The sequence below is a fragment of the Gracilinanus agilis genome, chromosome 5, assembly GCF_016433145.1.
Source record: "Gracilinanus agilis isolate LMUSP501 chromosome 5, AgileGrace, whole genome shotgun sequence".
In the NCBI taxonomy this organism is placed as follows: domain Eukaryota; kingdom Metazoa; phylum Chordata; class Mammalia; order Didelphimorphia; family Didelphidae; genus Gracilinanus; species Gracilinanus agilis.
The window spans coordinates 242,560,840-242,580,676 of record NC_058134.1 but is presented as its reverse complement, the minus strand read 5'-3'; the positions used below and the strand labels follow the sequence as shown (position 1 = coordinate 242,580,676).

At 47.8% G+C, this 19,837-nt stretch overlaps 2 protein-coding genes across 2 annotated transcripts in view; both read right to left on the bottom strand.

Moving 5' to 3' along the window:
• POC1B (POC1 centriolar protein B) overlaps nucleotides 1-10,875 on the bottom strand; it is a 94,247-nt gene extending 83,372 nt beyond the window's left edge. Inside the window, exon 1 of the mRNA XM_044678088.1 lies at nucleotides 10,821-10,875. The gene's annotated coding sequence lies outside the window, so the exon portion shown is untranslated. The remainder of the gene's footprint in view (nucleotides 1-10,820) is intronic.
• Nucleotides 10,876-11,170: 295 nt separating this feature from the next.
• GALNT4 (polypeptide N-acetylgalactosaminyltransferase 4) lies at nucleotides 11,171-12,904 on the bottom strand. Its single transcript, XM_044678087.1, has one exon. It carries the CDS (start codon nucleotides 12,902-12,904, stop codon nucleotides 11,171-11,173), a length of 1,734 nt encoding a protein of 577 aa, XP_044534022.1.
• Nucleotides 12,905-19,837: the final 6,933 nt, after the last annotated feature.

Below are 19,837 nucleotides of genomic sequence, written 5' to 3'. Positions count from 1 at the left end.
AAGGTAACAGCAGGGGCTGGAGATATAGAAAGCTACATGGAGGAGCTAACAAGAACAATAAAAAATAAGTCCACATCATTAAATTACCAGCTTTATACAATTTTCTTAGGGGAAACATAGCCTTGTGGGTTTGGTTCCGGGCTTGAGGCCTGTCTTGACACCTACTAATGAGTAAGCTCCTTGCCCTTGCAACCTTAGTTTCCTCATTTGTAGTTACTATTTTTTTTAAAGTCTAGATCACTAATATTATCTGTGTAGGGAGTGTCCAGCTGAGAGCTCTCCACTCAGGCTGCTCAGCACCTTTTAGTCTTAGTTCTCTGGGGCCCTTCAGCTCGATGAGAGCTTCGTTGGTTTGCCCACCCACAGTTACCAAATGTATCAGAGGAAACATTGGACCCCAGCTTTTGGTGATGCCAGGGCCAGCCTCCTATTTTATCTATGATTGAGGGGTAAAAAATTGGAAACACGTTGTAACCTCTAAAACATTACATAAATGGGAGTTGTTACTATTTGTAATCCCCTTGGCATAGATCCTAGACACTCTACCCAGTCAGAACCAATACCTGTTTCATGACTGGTAGAGATGGGTAACCCAGGGAGCATCAGACAAACAACGGCACTGAGGCTTGCCAGGCGAGGACTATAGGATGCAATCTACGGTCCAAGCAAATACTCCATGGCAGTCAAAAACATCACCCCTATCTGAATTTGACATTTTTTCTCATTTTAACTTGTGTTGGGATACAAGAATTCTTACAAGTGGAGGAGAAAGTCAATGTTACCGAAAGAATACTTTTAAGACCTGTGCAGTTTTATTACTTTCAAATTATATATAAACAAGAGCTGTGATAGCAAAGGGGTCAGATTGCCAAAAAGAGAATCTGAGGACCTGAGTTCAGATGAAATCCCTTAACTTTTCCAGGTCTTAGTTTTCTCACTTGTAAAAGGAGTTGGGCTGGCTGGCTTCTTAAAACCTCCTTCAGCTCCAAACCCATGATCCCATTGCTAAAAGGGACTTTAGAGGGAAGTCAGTCTTAAATATTTGTATGTCATTTCTTTAACAAATATGTTAAAACTATTTGTAATAGTTTTATTGATAGATATTGATAGACATATTTGCTTCTCTGAAAATATTAATGGAATTTTTCAAGTTCATAAATATTTGTTGGTTTAAATTGAGTGAATATTCCTTCTTTCATTTCCTTACTAATTTCTTTTCCCACCTCACCCTTTAAAATACAAAGATCTTTAATGTGGGGGGAGTAGGATACACCAGAAGGCTGCAACTACTCAGGAAACTGTCTTCTGACTTACGAGGAGCTTTTATCTGCACTAGAGGACGGGGCCTTCATTCTGATCAAATCATAGCCTTTTGGAGCACTGAAGGAAGCGTATCCCCAGCTTTAACAATTGATCTGGAAGTTTGTGGCTACTGTGCCACACTTTTATAACTTTTGGTAATGCTACTGCAAATTCTATTCTTACTTCCATGAATTTTTGTTTTCATAAGTATAGCGATTCTACCCTCTGGTGACCCAGTTCTTTACACCTTAGTAAATGGTTTTCATGAGTTGTTCACGCCAAAGCAATCGATCCTTTGGAAGCTAAACATTTAGTCATGAGAACCCTTAGCTAGGCTAGTCTTATGACTGTATACCTCACACTTATCAGACTGGCTAATATGATAAAAAAGGAAAATGTTAAATGTTGGAGGGGATGTGGGAAAATTGGGGCACTAATACACTGTTGGTGGAGCTGTGAACTGATCCAACCATTCTAGAGAGCAATCTGGAACCATGCCCAAAGGGCTATCAGACTGAATACCCAGCAATACCACTACTGGGTCTGTATCCCAAAGAGATCAAAGCTAGAGAGAAAATACCTACTTATACAAAAATATTTTTAGCAGCTCTTCTTTGTGATGGCAAAGAACTGGAAACTGAGGGGATGTCCATTACTTGAAGAATGGCCGAACAAGTTGTAATGTAATAGCACTGTGCCATAAGAAATGATAAACAGGACAATCACCAAAAAGCCTACTTATATGAAGTGAGGCAACCATCAGCTGTGAATGGCTTAACTATTATCAGCAATGCAAGGACCCAGAACAACTGCAAGGGACCTGTGACATAGAAGAAACTGACAGAATCTGAATGCAGCCTGAAACATTCCATTCTTCACTTACTTCCTCCATGAATTTTTTTCTAGTGTGAGCAAAAAAAAAAAAAGAATTCTTTCACAACAAGACAAACATGGAAATATGTACTGTATGATAATACATGTACAACCTACACCATATTACCTGATGGCTTAGGTCGGGGGAGGGATGAGAGGCAGGGAGAGAATATGGATTATAAAATGTCAGAAAATGACTATTAAAAATTTTATTGATACATAATCTGGGGAAAAAAAGAATTGTGCTTTCACCTTTTTAACTCCCATATAGTGTCTGCATACGGGGGACCTCAGACGTGTTTTTTGGACTGAATTAACTGCTAAACAGATAAATTTGGAAGGATAACCATTATATGCATTCATTTGGTTCCTGTTTCTTGTTGAATTGTGTCAACTCACCAGGACACATAGCACTAAGCCTAAATGGATAATCTCTGAGGTCTCTTGCAACCCTGAGATTCTACGATTCTCTCTTGTCTTCCATGTGCTCCCCCACAGTGCCTGGCCCAGTGGTTTGCTTGCAGGTAGGTTTTCAATAAATACTGGTGAAGGGACCCAGCATTCAATCAGCAACAGGTAAACCACGAATGGTAGAGACCTCAAGTTGCACTGTAAGGTGCAGCAGTAAGGAATGGTAGGGCTCAGAGGAACCCTGGGATAGTGGACTTGGAGTCAAAGGGTCTCTCAAGACCCAGTTTAATCACTTGTCACTTAGGTGACCCTTAGCGAATCCCTTCTCCTCTCTGGGCCTCATCATCCAGCCCCAGGCCTATGAATATCAGCTGGCAGCAGGGGAGTCAAGTAATGACTCCAGCGAAAAGAAAAAGTAGGGCCAGTCTATCACTGCATGGTTTGCTACTGTTGTTCTGGTTGAGGAGTATTTATGGATTCTTATTTCATCCCAGTTTTAGAAAATAATACCAAGTTACATACAATTTAGTTCTTTGTTTCTACACTGTCCTTTCCCGGGAGAGAATTGGCCACGCCAAAGCCCAACACATCATGAAAGAAAAAGTTATTTAATTACTGAGGTCAGTGCAGGCCTCGGTCAGCTCATAATTTACTTTCAAATATTTCCAGGTGAAGCCCCACCCTGGATAAACACTGACATATAATTAAAAGTGTCAGTGGCTCTGTGTCATTCATCACCGAATGGATCCTTTTTGAGATGAAAGGTCAAGTGCAGGAGTTATAAATGTGGCCAGCAGGAACACCCAGGCATTGTTCCGGGTCCTCCATGTTCCCTTTGGCCTTTGGTCTGTCTCTGCTGAGGTTTCCTGGATAAGATGTGAATTCATTGCTCGATGGGCAATTCTCTCCTTGAGAAGTCCTGATGAACACAGGGCCAAATTCATAGATCCTTGGATGTGGCCCTTAGGGGTGAGGCGGCAGGGTGGAGAGAGGGGTGGCAACTAGGAAGGAGAACAGAGATGGCTTCCTCAACTCCTCCCTTGCTGTTTTCCCCCATAGCCAATCTCCTGCAAATACCTGTTGGTTTTGACTTCATAATCTCTGGCGCTACTCACGGCCTGGTGCAGGCCCTCGTCACCTCCCTCCTCCTCTGACTCACCAGACTGGTGGGCTGATCTGCCTGCCTCCAGGCTCTCCCTGCCCCTCTCCCTACAGTTATCAAATTAACCTTCCTACAGTTCGAGTCTGCCAGCACCATCCTGTCTATTCAGTAAGTGCAGGTGGCTACCTCTGCTCTCCAGGACCAAATACAGAGCTCTCTTTTTGAAGCCCTTCTCCTGGCTTACTTACATGACCCTCCCCTCCCACCCCCCTACTCCTCTGCAATCCAGTGACACTGACCCCCTTGCTGCACCCCAAACACAACTCTCCATCTTCTGACTCCAGATGCTCACTGGTTGTCCCCCACATCCAGAATGCTCTTCCTCCTCATCTCTGTTTCCTGGCTTCCCTGGTTTCCTTTCAGGCTTAGTCCTCCTTAATCTTCCCTCTGTGACGATCTCTGATTACCCACATATGGGACACGTTTTTGGACAGCTCTCTGCGTGCCATCTCCCCCATTAAGAGCAAAGACTGGTTTGGCCCTTTGTATCCCTTAGCACAATGCCTGGCACGTAGTCTTTGCTGAGGTTCCTGACCAGAGGAGTGGTGTGGCTGGCCTAGTGCTCTGGGAAGATTTATCTGACAGTGCAGTGGAGGTTGGGCTGGAGTGGGGAAAGACTTGATGTAGGGACACCAACCAACAGACCACTGCAATGATTCCGTTGTGAGTTGATGGGGGCCTGTACCACAGGGGTGGTACTAGTAGCCAGTGTCAAAGAAGAGAAGGCGGTGTATACGGGGAGTGAACTGCTAAGAAAGTGAGAAGACCTACAAATTAATGAGCTTGATGTCAGTAGTTAGTAGAATTCTAGAGCAGATAATATTTATATTATTAGATTTTTTGTGCATATACAAGTGATGTCCTTTGTGTTTCTATTGATCGGTTCTTTCTCTGGATACAGACATCCACAAGTTCTTCTTCAAACCTTAATTCTGTAGCTGTATAAGATGTGCCTAGGTTCCACTTATTTTGATTTACATTTCACATAGGTTTCTCCAAGTTTTAAAAAAAAGTTAACCTGTTCTGGAGCAGCTAGGTGGCACACTGAATAAAATGGCAGCCCTAAAGTCAAGAGGATCTGGGTTCAAAACTGGCCTTAGACACTTCCTAGCTGTGTGATCCTAGACAAGACACCTAGCCTTTGCCCCTCGGTCTTAAGAGTTGTTACTAAAACAGAAAGTAAGGATTTTTTAAAAACCAGTCAACAAAATAAAATTACGCAGCTCATCATTTCTTATGGCACAGTAGTATTTCATTACAACCATAAACCACGACTTGTTCAGCCATTCCCCAATTAATGGGCAACCCCTCAATTTCCAGTTCTTTGCCACCACAAAGAGTTGCTCTAAACATTTTGGAACATTGAGGTCTTTTTCTTTATCTCTGATCCCCTTGGGAAATAGACTCAATGGTGGAATTGCTGTTCTCCAAAATGGTTAGGTCACTTCACGGTGTCCCCATTTTCTACATGTAGAGCAGATTATTAAATACATTGTGTGTGAACACTTAGAATTGGGAAGCAGTGCTCACTCACAGTCAGCATAGAGGTTTCTAAGAATGAGTGATATACCAAAGCAATTTTATTTTGTTTTTTGGTGAGGTGACTAGGTCGATCGATTAAGGGGATGACACAGTACATCTGGATTTCAGTAGGCACTTGACAAAAAATCTTTTGATAGTTTAATGAACAAAATGGAGAAATGTAGGCTAAGTGAGAAGAGTTAGGTAGAGTCATATGTGTTTGAACAATCAAATCCAAAGAATATTGATTTTGATAAGAGTGCCAGGCCTGGAGATGGGAGATCCTGGATTTAAATCTAGTCTAATAATTCCTAGCCGTGTGACCCTGGAAAGGTCACTTAACCCCAAATACCTGGCCCTTACCATTCTTCTGCCTTGGAATTGATACTTAGTATTGATACTAAGACAGAATTTAAAAAAAAAAAAAAGGAGTCCTGGGGACCCTGGGCGGCAGACCCCAAACTATTTAGTTGAGGAGCTCCTTTCCTGCTACAGGAATTCTTCTGCATCCTGGGGCCCTGGAGAGAGGCTGGGTGATGGTGCCCTTAATTCTCTAGGAAGCCAAGCCCACCTGCATCTGACTGTATTTTCTCTGTTCTCCCTCCCAGCCCTCCTGCTTTGTCTCTGGCTGCCATCCCTCTCCTTACCTACCCCAAAGGCAACATCCAAAGGTCTATGAATTGTCTAATGAAAAGCCTTTTTGGAGGGTTTGTTTTTTACTGAGCCTTATCAGCTCTTTCTGTATTTACCAAGTAATGGTGATTCATGTGCAACCTATATCATATTACCTGCAGACTTGGGGAGCGCAGAGGGAAAGGTGGAAGGAAGAGAGCAGAGATTGTATAATTTCAGAAAATGATTACTGTACATTGTCTCAACATGTAATCTGGAAAAAAATTTTTTTTAATTTAGGAAGCCCATGTGATGGTGATGCGTGCAGCGATTTTCTCTATTCTCCCTCCTTGCCCTCCTGCTTTCTCTCTGGTCACCACCCCTCTTCTTGCCCCTTGCCCCACACCAAAGGCCACATCCAAGGGTCTATGAACTGTCTAATGAAAAGCCTTTTTTATTAGAAAAGGAAAAGGAGAAGGAGAAAAACTACCCCTCCCAATCCATGAAACTCGAGGCTCAAGACTGGTAAGCATAATGCTGGCACTGGGCTCCTAGAGGGTCATTTATCAAAAAGCTGGAATGTTAATCATTCATTTTAACATTTGCTGAATGCCTACTGTGTGCAAGGGACAGTGAAAGGATTGAGATACAAATGCAAATAAGGCAAGATCCCACCCTGTAAATACAACAGAGGGCACCACTCAGTATACCATGGAGGACATACAGTAGGCACTCAATAATTAATGAGTGATTAACAATGTCTTAGAAAATCAGAAAACCTAACTGCCCTATATTTCACAGATCCCATTTCATCTTGGCTCCTCCCACAGATTGCACTTATTTTCAATCTTTCTCTGTCTCCCGCCTCTTCTCCTATTGCCTACAGTCAAGCCCACATCTACCCTAGCTTGAAAAAGCCCTCACTTGATCCTTCAGTACCCAATAACTATCTTCATTTCTCTGCTACCTTTTGCAGACAAACTCCTTGAAAAGGCTTCTCTTACTCTCTCCTCTCATTCTTAAAAAATGACTTGTCATTTTACCAAAATTGCTCTCTATAAAGGATTACTATTGATCTCCTAGCTGCCAAATCCAATGGCCCTTTTTCAGTTCTCATTCTTCGTCACCCCTCTGCAGCCTTAGACACTGCTGGCCACTCTCTCTTCCTTGCTTTTCTGGGGATGCCACTCTCCTGGTTTTCCTCCTCCTTATCTGACCACTCCTTCTCTGTCCATCCTTTGCTAGAGCTTCCTCCAGATCACCCCGCTGTCATTGTAGGTGGCCCTGAGGGTTCTGTCCAGGGTCCTGTTTGCTTCTCCTTCTCTACTACTTTATTTGGTGATCTCATCAGCTCCCATGGATTTAATGACACTCTTTATGCTGATGATTCTCAAATCTACCTTTCCTGCCGCAGTGTCTCCCTTGACCTCCAATTTTGCCTCTCCAACAGGCTTTCAGATAACTAGAACTGGATGTCCAGTAGACATCTTAAACTCAATGTGTCCCACACAGAACTCATTATCTTTCTCCTCCACCTTCCTTATTACTATAGCAGGCAACACCATCCTTCCAGTCTCTCATGCTCACAACCTAAGTCATCTTGGCCTCACTATTTCCCACTCCCTCCACCCTCATATCCAACCTGTTGCCAAGGCCTGTGGATTTCCCCTCTGCAGTATCCCTCATATATACATATTCCCTTCTCTCCTGACACTGCCACCACTCTAGTACAGGCCCTCGTCACTCCATGCCTGGATTATTGCAATAAACAGCTGAATGGTGGGATTGCTTGCCTCAGGTCTCTCCCCACTCAGATCCATCCTCTATTTGGCCACCACAGTGCAGATCTGATGCTGTCACCTCCTCACATGTCAAACTCCTATGGCTCCCTACAGGATAAAATACAAAATTCTCCATTTGGCCTTCAAAATTCAGAACTGAGCCCTCTCCTACCTTTCCAGGCTTCCTACACCTGATACCTTGACATGTACTCCTTGATCCTGTGACACCGGACAAGACACGCCATCTCTTGGCTTCAGGCATTCTCTCGGGCTGTCTCCATGCCTGAAACGCTCTCCCTTCTCTAATTTGGCTACTGACTGCCCTGGCTTCTTTTAAGTCCCAACTCAAACTCCATCTACGGGAAGCCCTCCCTTTCTTCATGGTTTCCCATTTATCCTGTGGCTAGCTTGCTTTGTATAGATTTGTTTTTGTGTTATCTCCCCCAACAGATTGTAGGCTCCTTGAGGGCAGGGACTGTCTTTTGCCTCTTCCTATTTCCCCAGAGCTTAGCACAGGGTCTGGGTCATAGCAGGGACATAATAAATATTTATCATGAATGAATGAATGAATGAATGAATAAGAGAATTAGAAACCAAAATTACCCTATCAATGATGGCTTTCAGTGGCAGCTGAACCTATGAAAGTAAATCAAAACACCTGCTTCTATCCCCCCCCCTCACAGTTTATTTCATTTCCTCCAATATCACTTTATTTTTAAACCCTTACCTTCCATCTTAGAATCAATATTACATATTGGTTCCAAGGTAGAAGAGCAGTAAGGGGTAGGCAATGGGAGTTAAATGACTTGCCCAGGGTCACAAGGCTAGGAAGTGTCTGAGGCTAGATTTGAACCCAGGACCTCCCATCTCTGGGCCTGGCTCTCAATTCCACCGAGCCACCCAACTGTCCCCTCCAATATCACTTTAAAAACCATTAGAGGAAAAAAAAGATGGATCCACATTCCAAGTGATCACAGAGAGCCATTTGTTCACTTTATACAACAGATTAAAACACCTCAACATTCTTTCACAAATATTCAAAAGAGCAACTCAAAGGCCAAAGAACAAATTTTCATTGACAAACAAACAAAACAAACATATAGACCATTTAATTTCCTCTTGTCTTCAACCAAGGAAAGTTTTCTTTGCCAACATACATTTCTTTGTCTTTCTTTCCCAGAAGGATTGGATCCTTCTGGGTAAACTAAATTCATCTGCAAGCAAATATGTCTTCAGGTGCATGTCCTCATCCTTAAAAATGCCTGCCTCGAGTTTCTCCATTTTAATGGAGGTTAGTGTAGAAATCTGAAGCCCACACTGTTCATACACAGTTCACACTCTCAATCTGACCCAGAGTTTCAGATTCCTATCTCATCAAAAACTTCACCAGAGCCACTATCAAGCAGAAAGACTGACTTAAACAGTCACGAGAGAGCTTGAGCTGTCCAGGCACAGGAGACAGATGGTGCCGAGAAACCCAAACTTCAGGTAGTCAACAACAACAATAATCATTTACATTTGACTTTAGCCAGTGTCTGGGCGCATGGAATTTCCAGCATGTCACACACAACAAGAGAGCTGCGCTCTGCTAAGGTTAGTCAAGGATGGCCCCTCCAGTTTGTTTCACTTTTGTCCTGGAACCCCCAAAGCCCAGTGCACTGGTGTCTGGCACATTAATGGGCATTTAATAAATTGGTCCTAGATCCCCTGCTCAGAGTTCTCCACTAATGGCACACCACCAGAGAGGCAAGCACCCTTTCTCGGCTTCCGTCACGGACCTCAAGTTTCTTTCCATAAGGTTATTCCCTCTTCATACCTAGAAGCCATTCCTCCAGGGCTTCCCTTGGCTAGAACAGCTAGTTACCAGAAATTGCCTTGTCAAATGGCCCGGCAGTTTAGAAGCTGAAGAGCTCAGTTTCCCTTAGGTGTCACTGTACACTTGAGAGCTGGAAGTGTTGCAAGCAAAATGATGTCCTGAAGGCAGCCTGGAGAGTGAAGGTTGGATAGTGGTATCCCCCCAAGTGAGTTGATAAACTACTTAAAAAAAAACAAAATGAGGTATGAGCCTCGTTTGAAAATTTTGTCTATATTGGTTCTTTATGAACAAAGAACTTTTACTGTCATGTTGCTTAGTCTCACAGAAACAAGACAAATTAAAAGAGCAAGTTTTTGTGATCACCCAAATCTCACTTTCAAAGCTGCATTGCTTCTCAAATAAGGGAGTTTGGGAAACATTTCTCATTCCTCATCCATTAAAAAATAGTTTATTCAACAGTTATCAAAAGCACATAAACACAGTGACTAGCTAACTACAGCTAACATTCATCCCCCAACCAAAACATAGAAGTTTAATTGAGCTCAGCTCATTTAAAAAAAAAAAAAAGAAAGAAAGAAAAAGAACAAACCAAAACCTTTTCAAGCTTCATGGTTGAGAGGTATGTGGCTCAACGACATTTACATCTGCATTAGGAAAAGATGGAAAATGATTGGAAGACTGCGGTGCTAAGAAGTAATGTTATTTTCCTAACATAACCATAAGGAGAAGAGTGCTACAGATATTTTGGTCAAACTGTATTTTCTTTCACATAATCATGTAAATATTGTTGGTCTTTGTTTTGGGGCCATTTCCTCTGGGTTTACTTTAAATGATTAAATATTAACCCAAAAGGGGAAGAGGAATAACTGCTTTGATTCTCTTCTATTTATGAAATGAAAAAAAGTGCATCAAAAGAATGAGCTTGTGGATATGTGTATAAGAGTCTTCACTGGGATTTCTTAATCAAGTCCCAGTGAGTGGTTCTAATAGGCACCAGGCAAATGCACCCCGGAGAAAAACTTGAGACACCTCTCCATTTTCCCCAGACACCTAGAGATTTCTTGAGATGTCCAGCATTAAATGGCATCATTTAATAACCCAATTCTGCTCTAGAACTGTGGTTTCCCAAGCAAAGAAAGGCTAATGATGCTAGGTGGGTGACCCTGGGCAAGTCACTTAACCCCCACTGCCTAGCCCTTATCACCCTACTTAGTACAGATTCTAAGAAGATAAGGGTTTGAAAAACAAAAACCAAAGGTGAATAATGGACTCTTCCACCTCTATGACAACAAAATCACTTGAAAGTTCAAATTGATGCTTGAAATAAAAATCTTATATTTACCGGGCCAGTCTTAGTGTAATCACACTGCAAAGTTCTTCAAATGGCAGTGCTTTATGCATTACTCTAAGCCGTATCTCACACAGCTGATATTTGATTTCTTGAATTGTAGGTTGGGAACTTAAAGCCTCTGGGGCTCTCCCCATAAGGAGTAGGCCTGGCTTAGAAAATGAAGTCGGTCCATAAGGCACCTACTAACAGGAAAAGTGGTCCTGGGCCCACCACCAGTTTTCAGGCATTAGATGATGTGGGGAAACACCTTTCCTGGAAGGATCTCCAATCTCCATCAACATTCAAATGACTTTTTAACAAGATACGGTCTCCAGTGAGGCTGCTCCCGCCCAGCCCCCCCTCTATTTCTCAAACCTCCAAATCTGATTCTTCTCTCCACTGTCACAAGTTCTCATGTGTACATCAGGCCGCCCTTCCGCTGTCCGGTAAGCACTGAGACACAGGCCAGACTGGGGATGATAGATGGCTCCATCTTCTTTAAAATGCCAAACCATCTCTTCGGGAACAGGAGCCCCCTCCTTGGGGCAGTACTGCATTCCAACGGCATCTTTCTGCTTCGGGCCGACGAGGCACAATTCCGTCTGGACACTAAACCGGAACTCTTTCTTGAGGGTGTACTCGAAGAACTGATTGCCTCCTTGTCCGTGGCAGCCAAAGAGGGAGAGGTGAGCTCCGGTGGGGTCCCGCTCCGGAGCTTTGTAATCGAGGCATTCCGAGGAGATGCCCACACTGCGAATGGCGCCGTGCCAGCCCGGGCGATCCTCCGGCACCCGCAAGGCGGGAAACACGGTTTTCAAATACCAGTCAAAACTCTTGCAATTCAAGCGTTTTCGTAATAGTTTTCTCTCGGAAACGTCCCCGTAACTTTCCTTCCTCGCTAAGGGGTTGCGATTGTAGAAGTGCTCCTTGTAGTCGTCCATCCACACCTCGGCGGCTCGCACCGTGTTCTGCCGGAAATTGGGCCTGGCGTAGGGGGCTCGCTTGGGGAAGACGTGCCCCACGTGGGAGCAGGGGTGAATCTCCAGCGCCCCTCCGCACTGCCAGACCCTGAACGACAGCTCCAGGTTCTCCCCGCCCCACACTTCCATGCCGGTATCGTAAGTGCCCAGGTACTCGAAATACTTCTTACTGACGGCAAAAAGCCCTCCGGCCATGACGGGGGACCTGATGGGGTCCGTTCGGGATCGCCATCGCCTCCTCTCGTGCTCGGGGACGGGCTGCCACTGGAAGGTCAGGTGCCAGTCGAAGCCCCCGATCACAGGCTCCCCCTCCTGCATGTAGAAGTCGAAGGTATTCCAGTCGATGGTGTCTATGACGGGACAAATGATCACGGACTCGTCTTGGCCGATCCTCTCCAGCAGCGGCTCCAGCCAGCCCTGGTTGCACTCGCAGTGGCAGTCCAGGAAGGTGAGGACCTCCCCGGTGGCGAAGGTGGCTCCGATGAGGCGGGCTCGGACCAGCCCCTCGCGCTTCTTGGTCCTGATGAGGCGCACTCGCTGCAGGCTGCTGATGTAGGTCTCCAGCTGAGCCTTCAGATACACTTTATCGCTCAGGTCGTCCACCAGGATGATCTCCTTGAGCAGGACGGCGGGGGCCGTCTCCAGGACGCTGTGGACGGTGCGCAGGAGGGTGGACCAGGCTTCGTTGTAGAAGGCGATGATGACCGAGGTGGTGGGCAGCCTGCGGTAGTCGAAGGTCTTGAGCCTGCACTCGTACATGCGGTCGTCCCGGATGTGGCGGTGCAGGGAGATTCTGTCGCTCAGGTAGATGTTGATGGCATACTTCTCGGTGAGCTCCTCCGCCTGCTGCTTCTCCGTGTCCCCCTGCAGCTGGAGGTGGCTGGCCTCTCCCCACTCGCCCAGGGCCCCGGGGTCGGGCGGGGGCTTCTTGTACAAGGGCTGCGCCAGGTCTTCCTGCGGGCTGTCCCACCTGCTGGGGGTGAGGCTGTGCCCAGAAGGGGCGCCCCGGAGCGAGGCCACGGACAGCTCCAGCACTACGTAGGCCACCGTGAGGGCGCCCAGCAGCACGCAACCCTTGCTGAGCCAAGCCCACCTGGCCTGGACGCGCACCTTCATGGCTGGCGCCGGTGCGGTGCCGGTGCTGGTGCCAGAGCCGGTGGTGCTGCCGCTGCTGCTGCTGCAGCAGCAGCCGCTGCCTCTCTTCCCAGCCCGGCCCAGCGGAAAAGTTTGTGCAGCCGCTGGGCGGGGCCTGGGCCGCCCCAGGCGCAGCGCGCCTGAGCCAAAACTCCCGGGCTCACTACTTCCTCCAGAGCGCCCGGCAACTTCAGGGCACACGCTCCCTCCCCGGGCACTCTCACACCCACGCAGGCGCGGCTGGGCCCCAGAAACCCGCCTTCCTCGGAGCCTGATCCCTCCCCAAGCCGCGCCTCCAGCTGCAGGGGGGGTGGGGGCGCCCCCTCTTCCCCACTTGGGCCGGGCAGGCGCCAGCACTGGACTGGGGAGGAGCTTTTCGGAACTGGACCCCGAGGGACCAGCCCTCCCTACCTCCACCCCAACCCTGGCCTCCCAAGGTCCATCCCACCCTCGGCCGGAAATCTCCGGGCTGAGTCAAGTCAAGTTCGTGGGTCTCAAACTGGCGGCCCTTTTCGGGAGCAAATACAAACCCCTCACATTGCAGGTGAGGAAACTGAGGCACAGGGAAAGTGTCTCCATAAGCAAGGTCAGAGTAAGTGGCCCCAAAGCCTAATTTGGAGCTGATGAGGAAACTGAGGCAGAGAGCGGGTAAGGATCTTGCTCGGGGTCCCACAGCCAGTGAGTGCATGAGACCAGACCCTAACCCCTGCAGCCTGGTCACCTTTCCATGTGAATGAGGATTACAAAGAAAACAAAAAAGGGGGAGGGGGTTTGTGCCACTTACCAAGTCTTTTGGCACTGGGGCTGAAGTCCACACTGGTCACTGCAGCTTTATGGCCTTTGAAATAACGCTCCAAAATGGGATCCTCCTGGAAGGACAGGCCGGCAGGGGGTCAAAGGGCGGTGCCCCATTTCAGGGAGGAAATGAAATTCCCCTTTCAGTGGCCCACTGGCCAGGGGAGGAGCGGCTAGCCAACAGGTGGAGGGGGGCGGCCACCTCTGCTGTCAGCCTCTCCCAGGGAGCACCTGCCACCATCGGGGTAAGGTCACTGGCTCGGGTTGGGGAGCCGACAGAAGGGGGCTAAAGCAGACGCTGTGGAGGGCCCAGGGTTGGGGAGCCCATGGCAGGGGCCACCAGCAGCCCTCCTGACTCTGGGAGAGGGAGGGGCCACTCTGCCTCACTCATATCCTGTTCAGAGCAAGTCAAGACCCCCCCATGACGTCACTGGTCAAAGGAGGAGCAACAGTAGGCAGGTGAACCCCCCTCATCCCCTCCTCCTCCTAAGCCCTACAGTTCACAAATCAGTGGAAGCCTTACAAAGGTAAGCAAATGGGCAGCTTCCACCCTCAAAGCCAGCCTTCTGTTGGAAAACTGGAGGTGAGAAGGAGGTGTAGTGGATATGGGACCCTGGGCTTTGGAATGAAGAAGCCCTGGGGTCATTCATTTCTCTCTGTGCCTTGGTTTCTTTCTAAAATGAAGGGGTTGGACTAAATGGCCTCCGAGGCCTCTTTCAGCTCTTAGCTTTGGAGCTAATTAAGAGTAGCACCATCAATTCAGAGCTGGAAGGAACCTTAAAGGCCCTCTAGGCCACATCTTTCATTTTACAAATGGGTAAACTGAGGCTAGAGAGGCTCCTTGACTAGCCCAAGGTCACACTGGTAGCTGAATGTCAATCCTCTCCACTTAAACAAATGAACAAGAAACTCACCAACAATTTTCACCTTTGACAAGAGGATCTGAAGGGCTAAGGAGCAGGACCAAATCTCCCTCCTATGGAAACAGCTCAAAAACCAAAGAAATAACAAGGTCCCCTCCTTTTCAGTTCTAGCTAAAACAATTCCCAGCCTTTCCTTCAGACTCCCCCCGAGAGAGGTGGTTGGCATAAACGAATCCATTCAGACAGACCTGCCCTTTCTCACCCTTTGGCAGAATCTGGTGCTGCCTTTGCTGCCCTCCTCAGAACCTTGTTTTATTTTGTTTTAAACCCTTATCTTAGAATCGCTACTAAAGATGGGTTCCAAAGCAGAAGAGTGGCAAAGGCAAGGTGACTGGGGTTAAGTGACTTGCCTAGGGTCACACAGCTAGGAAGTGTCCGAGGCCACATTTGAATCCAGGACCTAGCTCTCTATCCATTGAGCCACCTCACTGCCCTAAAACCATGTTTTTAAATAATCCAGTGACAAGCTAGATTCCAAGGAGGAGTGAATGAAAATGAAGATGAATTCTCCCTCCCCCCCCCCTCCAATCCAAGCTCATGGACTGTTGAAATGTATGTACAGAGCCCTTGGGAGTCCATGGACCCCAGATGAGTTAAAGACTCTTGGACAAAGTGACAGCCAAGTGCCCCTGAGCCTCTAAATCCAGCAGTCCTCCGAGTTCCTTTCTAGCCCGAGTCTGGGGTGGAATTGAGCAGGAGGCTGCATCTGAGGCTCCTCTAGGGGACAAGGCTTGCAGCTGCTGCTCCAACTGGGTGTGATAGCATTAAGAGGGATACCAATTTTCTGGTCTTTCAACAAGGATTTACTGTGCGTGTGCATCCCTAGGGACACACCAAGAAACTAACAGTCCCTGGCCTCAGGACGCTCATAGTCTAGCAAAGGAGCCAGCATGCCACTTCCAGGCACAAAGAGGAGCCAGGAAACAGGGCCTGGGTTCACAGGGGGGCTTTCCCACTGACTAAGTGATAGAACAAGGCAGCTCCACTCCGGAGAACCAGCTTCCCCCTTTGGAAAATGAGAATCGGACTAGAACTCTAAAGTGCCCTTCCAGCTCCGAATCAGACGATTCTATGAGGTCCCTCCTAGCCTCAGAATGTGACAAATGTCTACCAGGGAATGTTTCTAAGAGGGAAACAATGGGCCGGCCCTGGCACTGGCCCTCCAGCCAAAAGTAGTTGCCTTTTTCTTTTTCAACCCTTACCTTCTGTTTTAGTATTAATTCCAGGACAGAAGAGTGGCAAGGGCTAGACAACTGGGGTCAAGTGCCTTGCCCTGGTCACACTGCTAGAAAGTGTCTGAGGCCAAGATTGGAACCCAGGACTTCCCATCTCCAGGAATGGTAGTGCACTTGTCTTAAATGTTTTTGGAATCCCAGATCTCCTACTCATTGAAGGTCCTTGGGCAAGGAACCTCCACTCCCTTTAAATGCTGGCTAAAATCCTGCCTTGTACAGGAACTCCTCTTCATTCTAGAGCCTTCTCTTGGCTAATTCCTTCCATTTATCCAGCCTATGGCTTGCTTTGTTGATATTTGTTTGCATGTAGTCTCCTCTGTAAGACTGTAAGCTCCCTGAGGGCAAGGGCTCTGTTTTCTCCATTCCTAGCCCCAGCTCTTAGCACAGCACCTGGCATGTGGCAGGCCTTTTCTCTCCCTCCCCCTTACCTTCTCACTTAAAATCCTATCAGTTCCAAGGCAGAAGAGCAGTAAGAGCTAGGCAACTGGGGTTGAAGTGTCCAGGGTCATGGTGCTAGGATGTGTCTGGGGTCACATTTAAACCCAGGACCTATTGTTTCCAGGTCTGGCTCTCTATCTCTGTATCCACGGTGCTACCTAGCTGTCCCAGAAAAGAAGACTTAAATAATAATAAACCCTCGCTTTTGTCTTACAGTAATACTAGGTATGGATTCCAAAGGATTCTAGGGAGTTAAGTGATTTGCCCAAGGTCACACAACCGGACCAAATTTGAACCCAATACCTTCCTCTCCAAGTCTGGTTTTCTATCCCGGGAGCCTCCTAGCTGCCCCCATAGTGGGTCTTTACTTAATGATGATGGGCTCACTTCCAGGCTTCAGTTTCCTTCTCTGTAAAAACTCTAGGCTGGCCTGTGCCCCCTTACATCTATCTCCTCCTCTGGTGAGTTCTGGCTCACAGCCTAGTGACCTTAGGTAAGTCCCTTGGCCTCTCTATGCCTCAGTTTCCCCTGTAGGACGAGGGAGCTGGACTCGACGGTCCCTCCTGCTTGGAGTGTCCCTGGGAATGCCGCTAGGCTGCCTGTGTCTCAGTTTCCCCCCTCGTCCAAGAGGTAGGATTGGGCAGTTCCTCCTCCGCCTCCCGCAACACTAGGTCTCAGTTTCCCCGCCGGTCCCGGGCAGGGCGGGGCTGTTGCTCCGAAGCCCCGGGGTCCGCCCCGTCTCTGTCCCCCACATCCCCGCGGCCCCGCCCCACCCTCCCCGCCCAAGCAGATCCATCCTTACCGGAGCAAAGGCCATGGGGATGCGGCCGCGCCAGCGCCGGGCGAGAGGAGGGATGGGGCGGGACCGGCAGGGTCGGGGGTGGGCACGGCGGGCGGAACCGTGCGGGGCCCGGAACCGTTTGACGGCGGCCGCGGCGTGGGACCGTCACTACAACGACGGCGGCCCAGTCAAACCCCCCGCGCTCCAGCCCCGGCGAGGCGAGCCCCGATCGCGCCCAGGCCCCATTGGCCAGTTCCGCTTCCGACCTATGATGTCAGCAGCCCAGTCAAGGCCCTCTATTGGCTTGGGGTTCGCCTCCGCCAGCAGGGGGCGGTGCTAGGACCCGGCGGGAGTCCGCACCGGGAACCGCGGAGAAAGCGGGAGGCGGAGCGGGAGTTGTTGGGACCGACGCGATCTGTGATCGATTCTACATTAAAGGGAACGCGTCTGTACGAGAGGGGCTCGAAAGCGGTCCTCCCCTCTCCTGCTACAGACTGGGAAACTGAGGCCCAAAGAGGAAAAGTCACCAGGATAAGGGCCCAGGTAAATAGCAGAGCTGCAATTCAAACCCAAGGCTCTTCTCATTAATTAACACTGCCCATTCTCCATCCTCTTTTTCTTCTGTCCTCTCTTTCCCTCCCTTTTCCACCCTCTTTCTTTTTTTAACTCTACCTTCCGTCTTAGAATCCATAGTATCTGTTCCAGGATAGAAGAGCGGCCAGGGTGAGGCAGTGGGAACCAAGTGACTTGCCCAGGGTCACACAGCTGGGAAGTGACTGAGGTCACGTTTGAACCAAGGACCTTCCACCCTCTTTCTTCACTCCTACCTCTTCCTCTAATCCTTCTCTGCCCCTCCTCCTTTCTTCTGCTTTTCTTCCCCTCTTCTGTTTAACTCTCTCCCTCTTCTACTCCTCCCTCCCGTCTCCATTTCTTCTGATCCTCTTCCTCTTTCTTCCCCATCTCCCCTCCCTCTTCCCTCCATTCGCTTCCCCTTTTCCTTTCTCCCTCTCCAACCCTCCACACCTCGCCTTCCCTCTTCTCTTCTCCATTCCTCCCTGCTGCTCCATCTCCTCTCCCTTCTCTCTTCATCTCTTTCCTTCTTCTCTGTCAATCTTCCTCCCTCCTTTCTTTTCCTTTTCTGCTTCCCCCTCCTCCCTTCCTTCCTCTCCCCCCTCATTCTCTCTCTTTATATCTCTCTCTGCCTGCATCTTTCCTCCATACTTATGTCTTTTGACCCTCCCTTCCTCATCACCCCTGTCCACCTTCCTGCCCTTGCTTTGTTGTCTCTGGGGGGGGGGGGTCCCCTCCCATCCCATTTTGTCTCTAGAGGCAAAAATTCTCACTAAAAGTTCATCCGTCTCTTGCCCCTTTAGGACTTTGAGGCTAGTAATAATCATTAAGAGGTAGGATGCATGTCCTTAAAGCCAAGAAGACTTGGGTTCAAGTTCAGCCTTCAACATAGCCTGGCTGTGTGAGCCTGGACAAGTCACCTGTCAATGTTCTAAAGATAAGTTACAGAAAAGATGTCCACTTCTATGGGTGGAGGAAGTCCCCTCGATATAGGGATCCCTACAAACTACCAATCAAATCCCTGCATACTAATAATAGTGACCCTTTATATAGCACTTTAAAGTTTGTAAAACAACCCTGTGGGGCATGTGCTATTGTTATCTCCATTTTATAGAAGAAGAAACTGAGACAGGGAGGATAAGTGACTTGCCCAGTATATGGGTGACTAAAGGAGGATAATACTAACTCAAATTTGTTAACCACTTTAGAGTTTATAAGACACTTTTCTCTCATCATTCAGTAAATGAGGATCAGAAGTATTATTGGCTCCATTTTTAAAGATGATCTAACAGCCTCAGGGAGGGGAAGGACCTCAAACCATTTGGGGATTACTTGTAAGAGGCAGGATTTGAACCTAGGTCTCCTATTCCCAGGGTTTCTTCTAGTGTCTCTCTGGATTTCCAGATTCAAAGGACCAGTTCTCCTGACCAAGAGCTGATTCTTTTCTTTCTTTTCTTGCTTCCTTCTTTCCCTCCCTCCTTCCTTCCTTCTCCCCTTCCTCCTCCCCCCACCTTCTCTCCCCCTTTGAACCAATACTGTGGGAGCAGCTAGGTGGCTCAGTGGATAGAGAGCCAGGCCTGGAGATGGGAGGTCCCAGGTTCAAATCTGGCTTCAAACACTTTCTAGCTGTGTGACTCTGGGCAAGTCCCTTAACCCCATTGCCTAGCCTTTATTGCTCTCTTCTGCCTTGGGATCAATGTAGAGGATTGATTCTAAGACAGAATGTAAGGGTTTTAAAAAAAAAAGTCCAGGTTCTGAGACTAGTTCTCTGTCCACTACTCATGGGTATGACTTGCTGTGGAGGAACATAACATACTTGTTCATTTGGTGACTTTCATTTTAATCTCCCACTTTTAGTGGGTGCAGACCATCCTGGAAGTATGCAAACCACCCCACTGGGAACAAACCACTCCAACTACTTTCCCCTCCTCATCTCTCCCTTTTCTGTTCTTCCCTTCTCTTCTCTTTCTCCAAAAAGCAAAATAGCAGATGGGGCTCTATGGTCACTCCTAGACAGCAAGGGAAAACCAGCCAGGTAGAAAACCTGGATACCATTTAGTTTTCCTGATTCATGAATATACATGTAAAATATAAATCTAATTACCATCTCAGGAAAGGGAAGGAGGGAGAGAATTTGGAGCTTAGCACTTGAGAAAAAGAATGTTAAAAAATT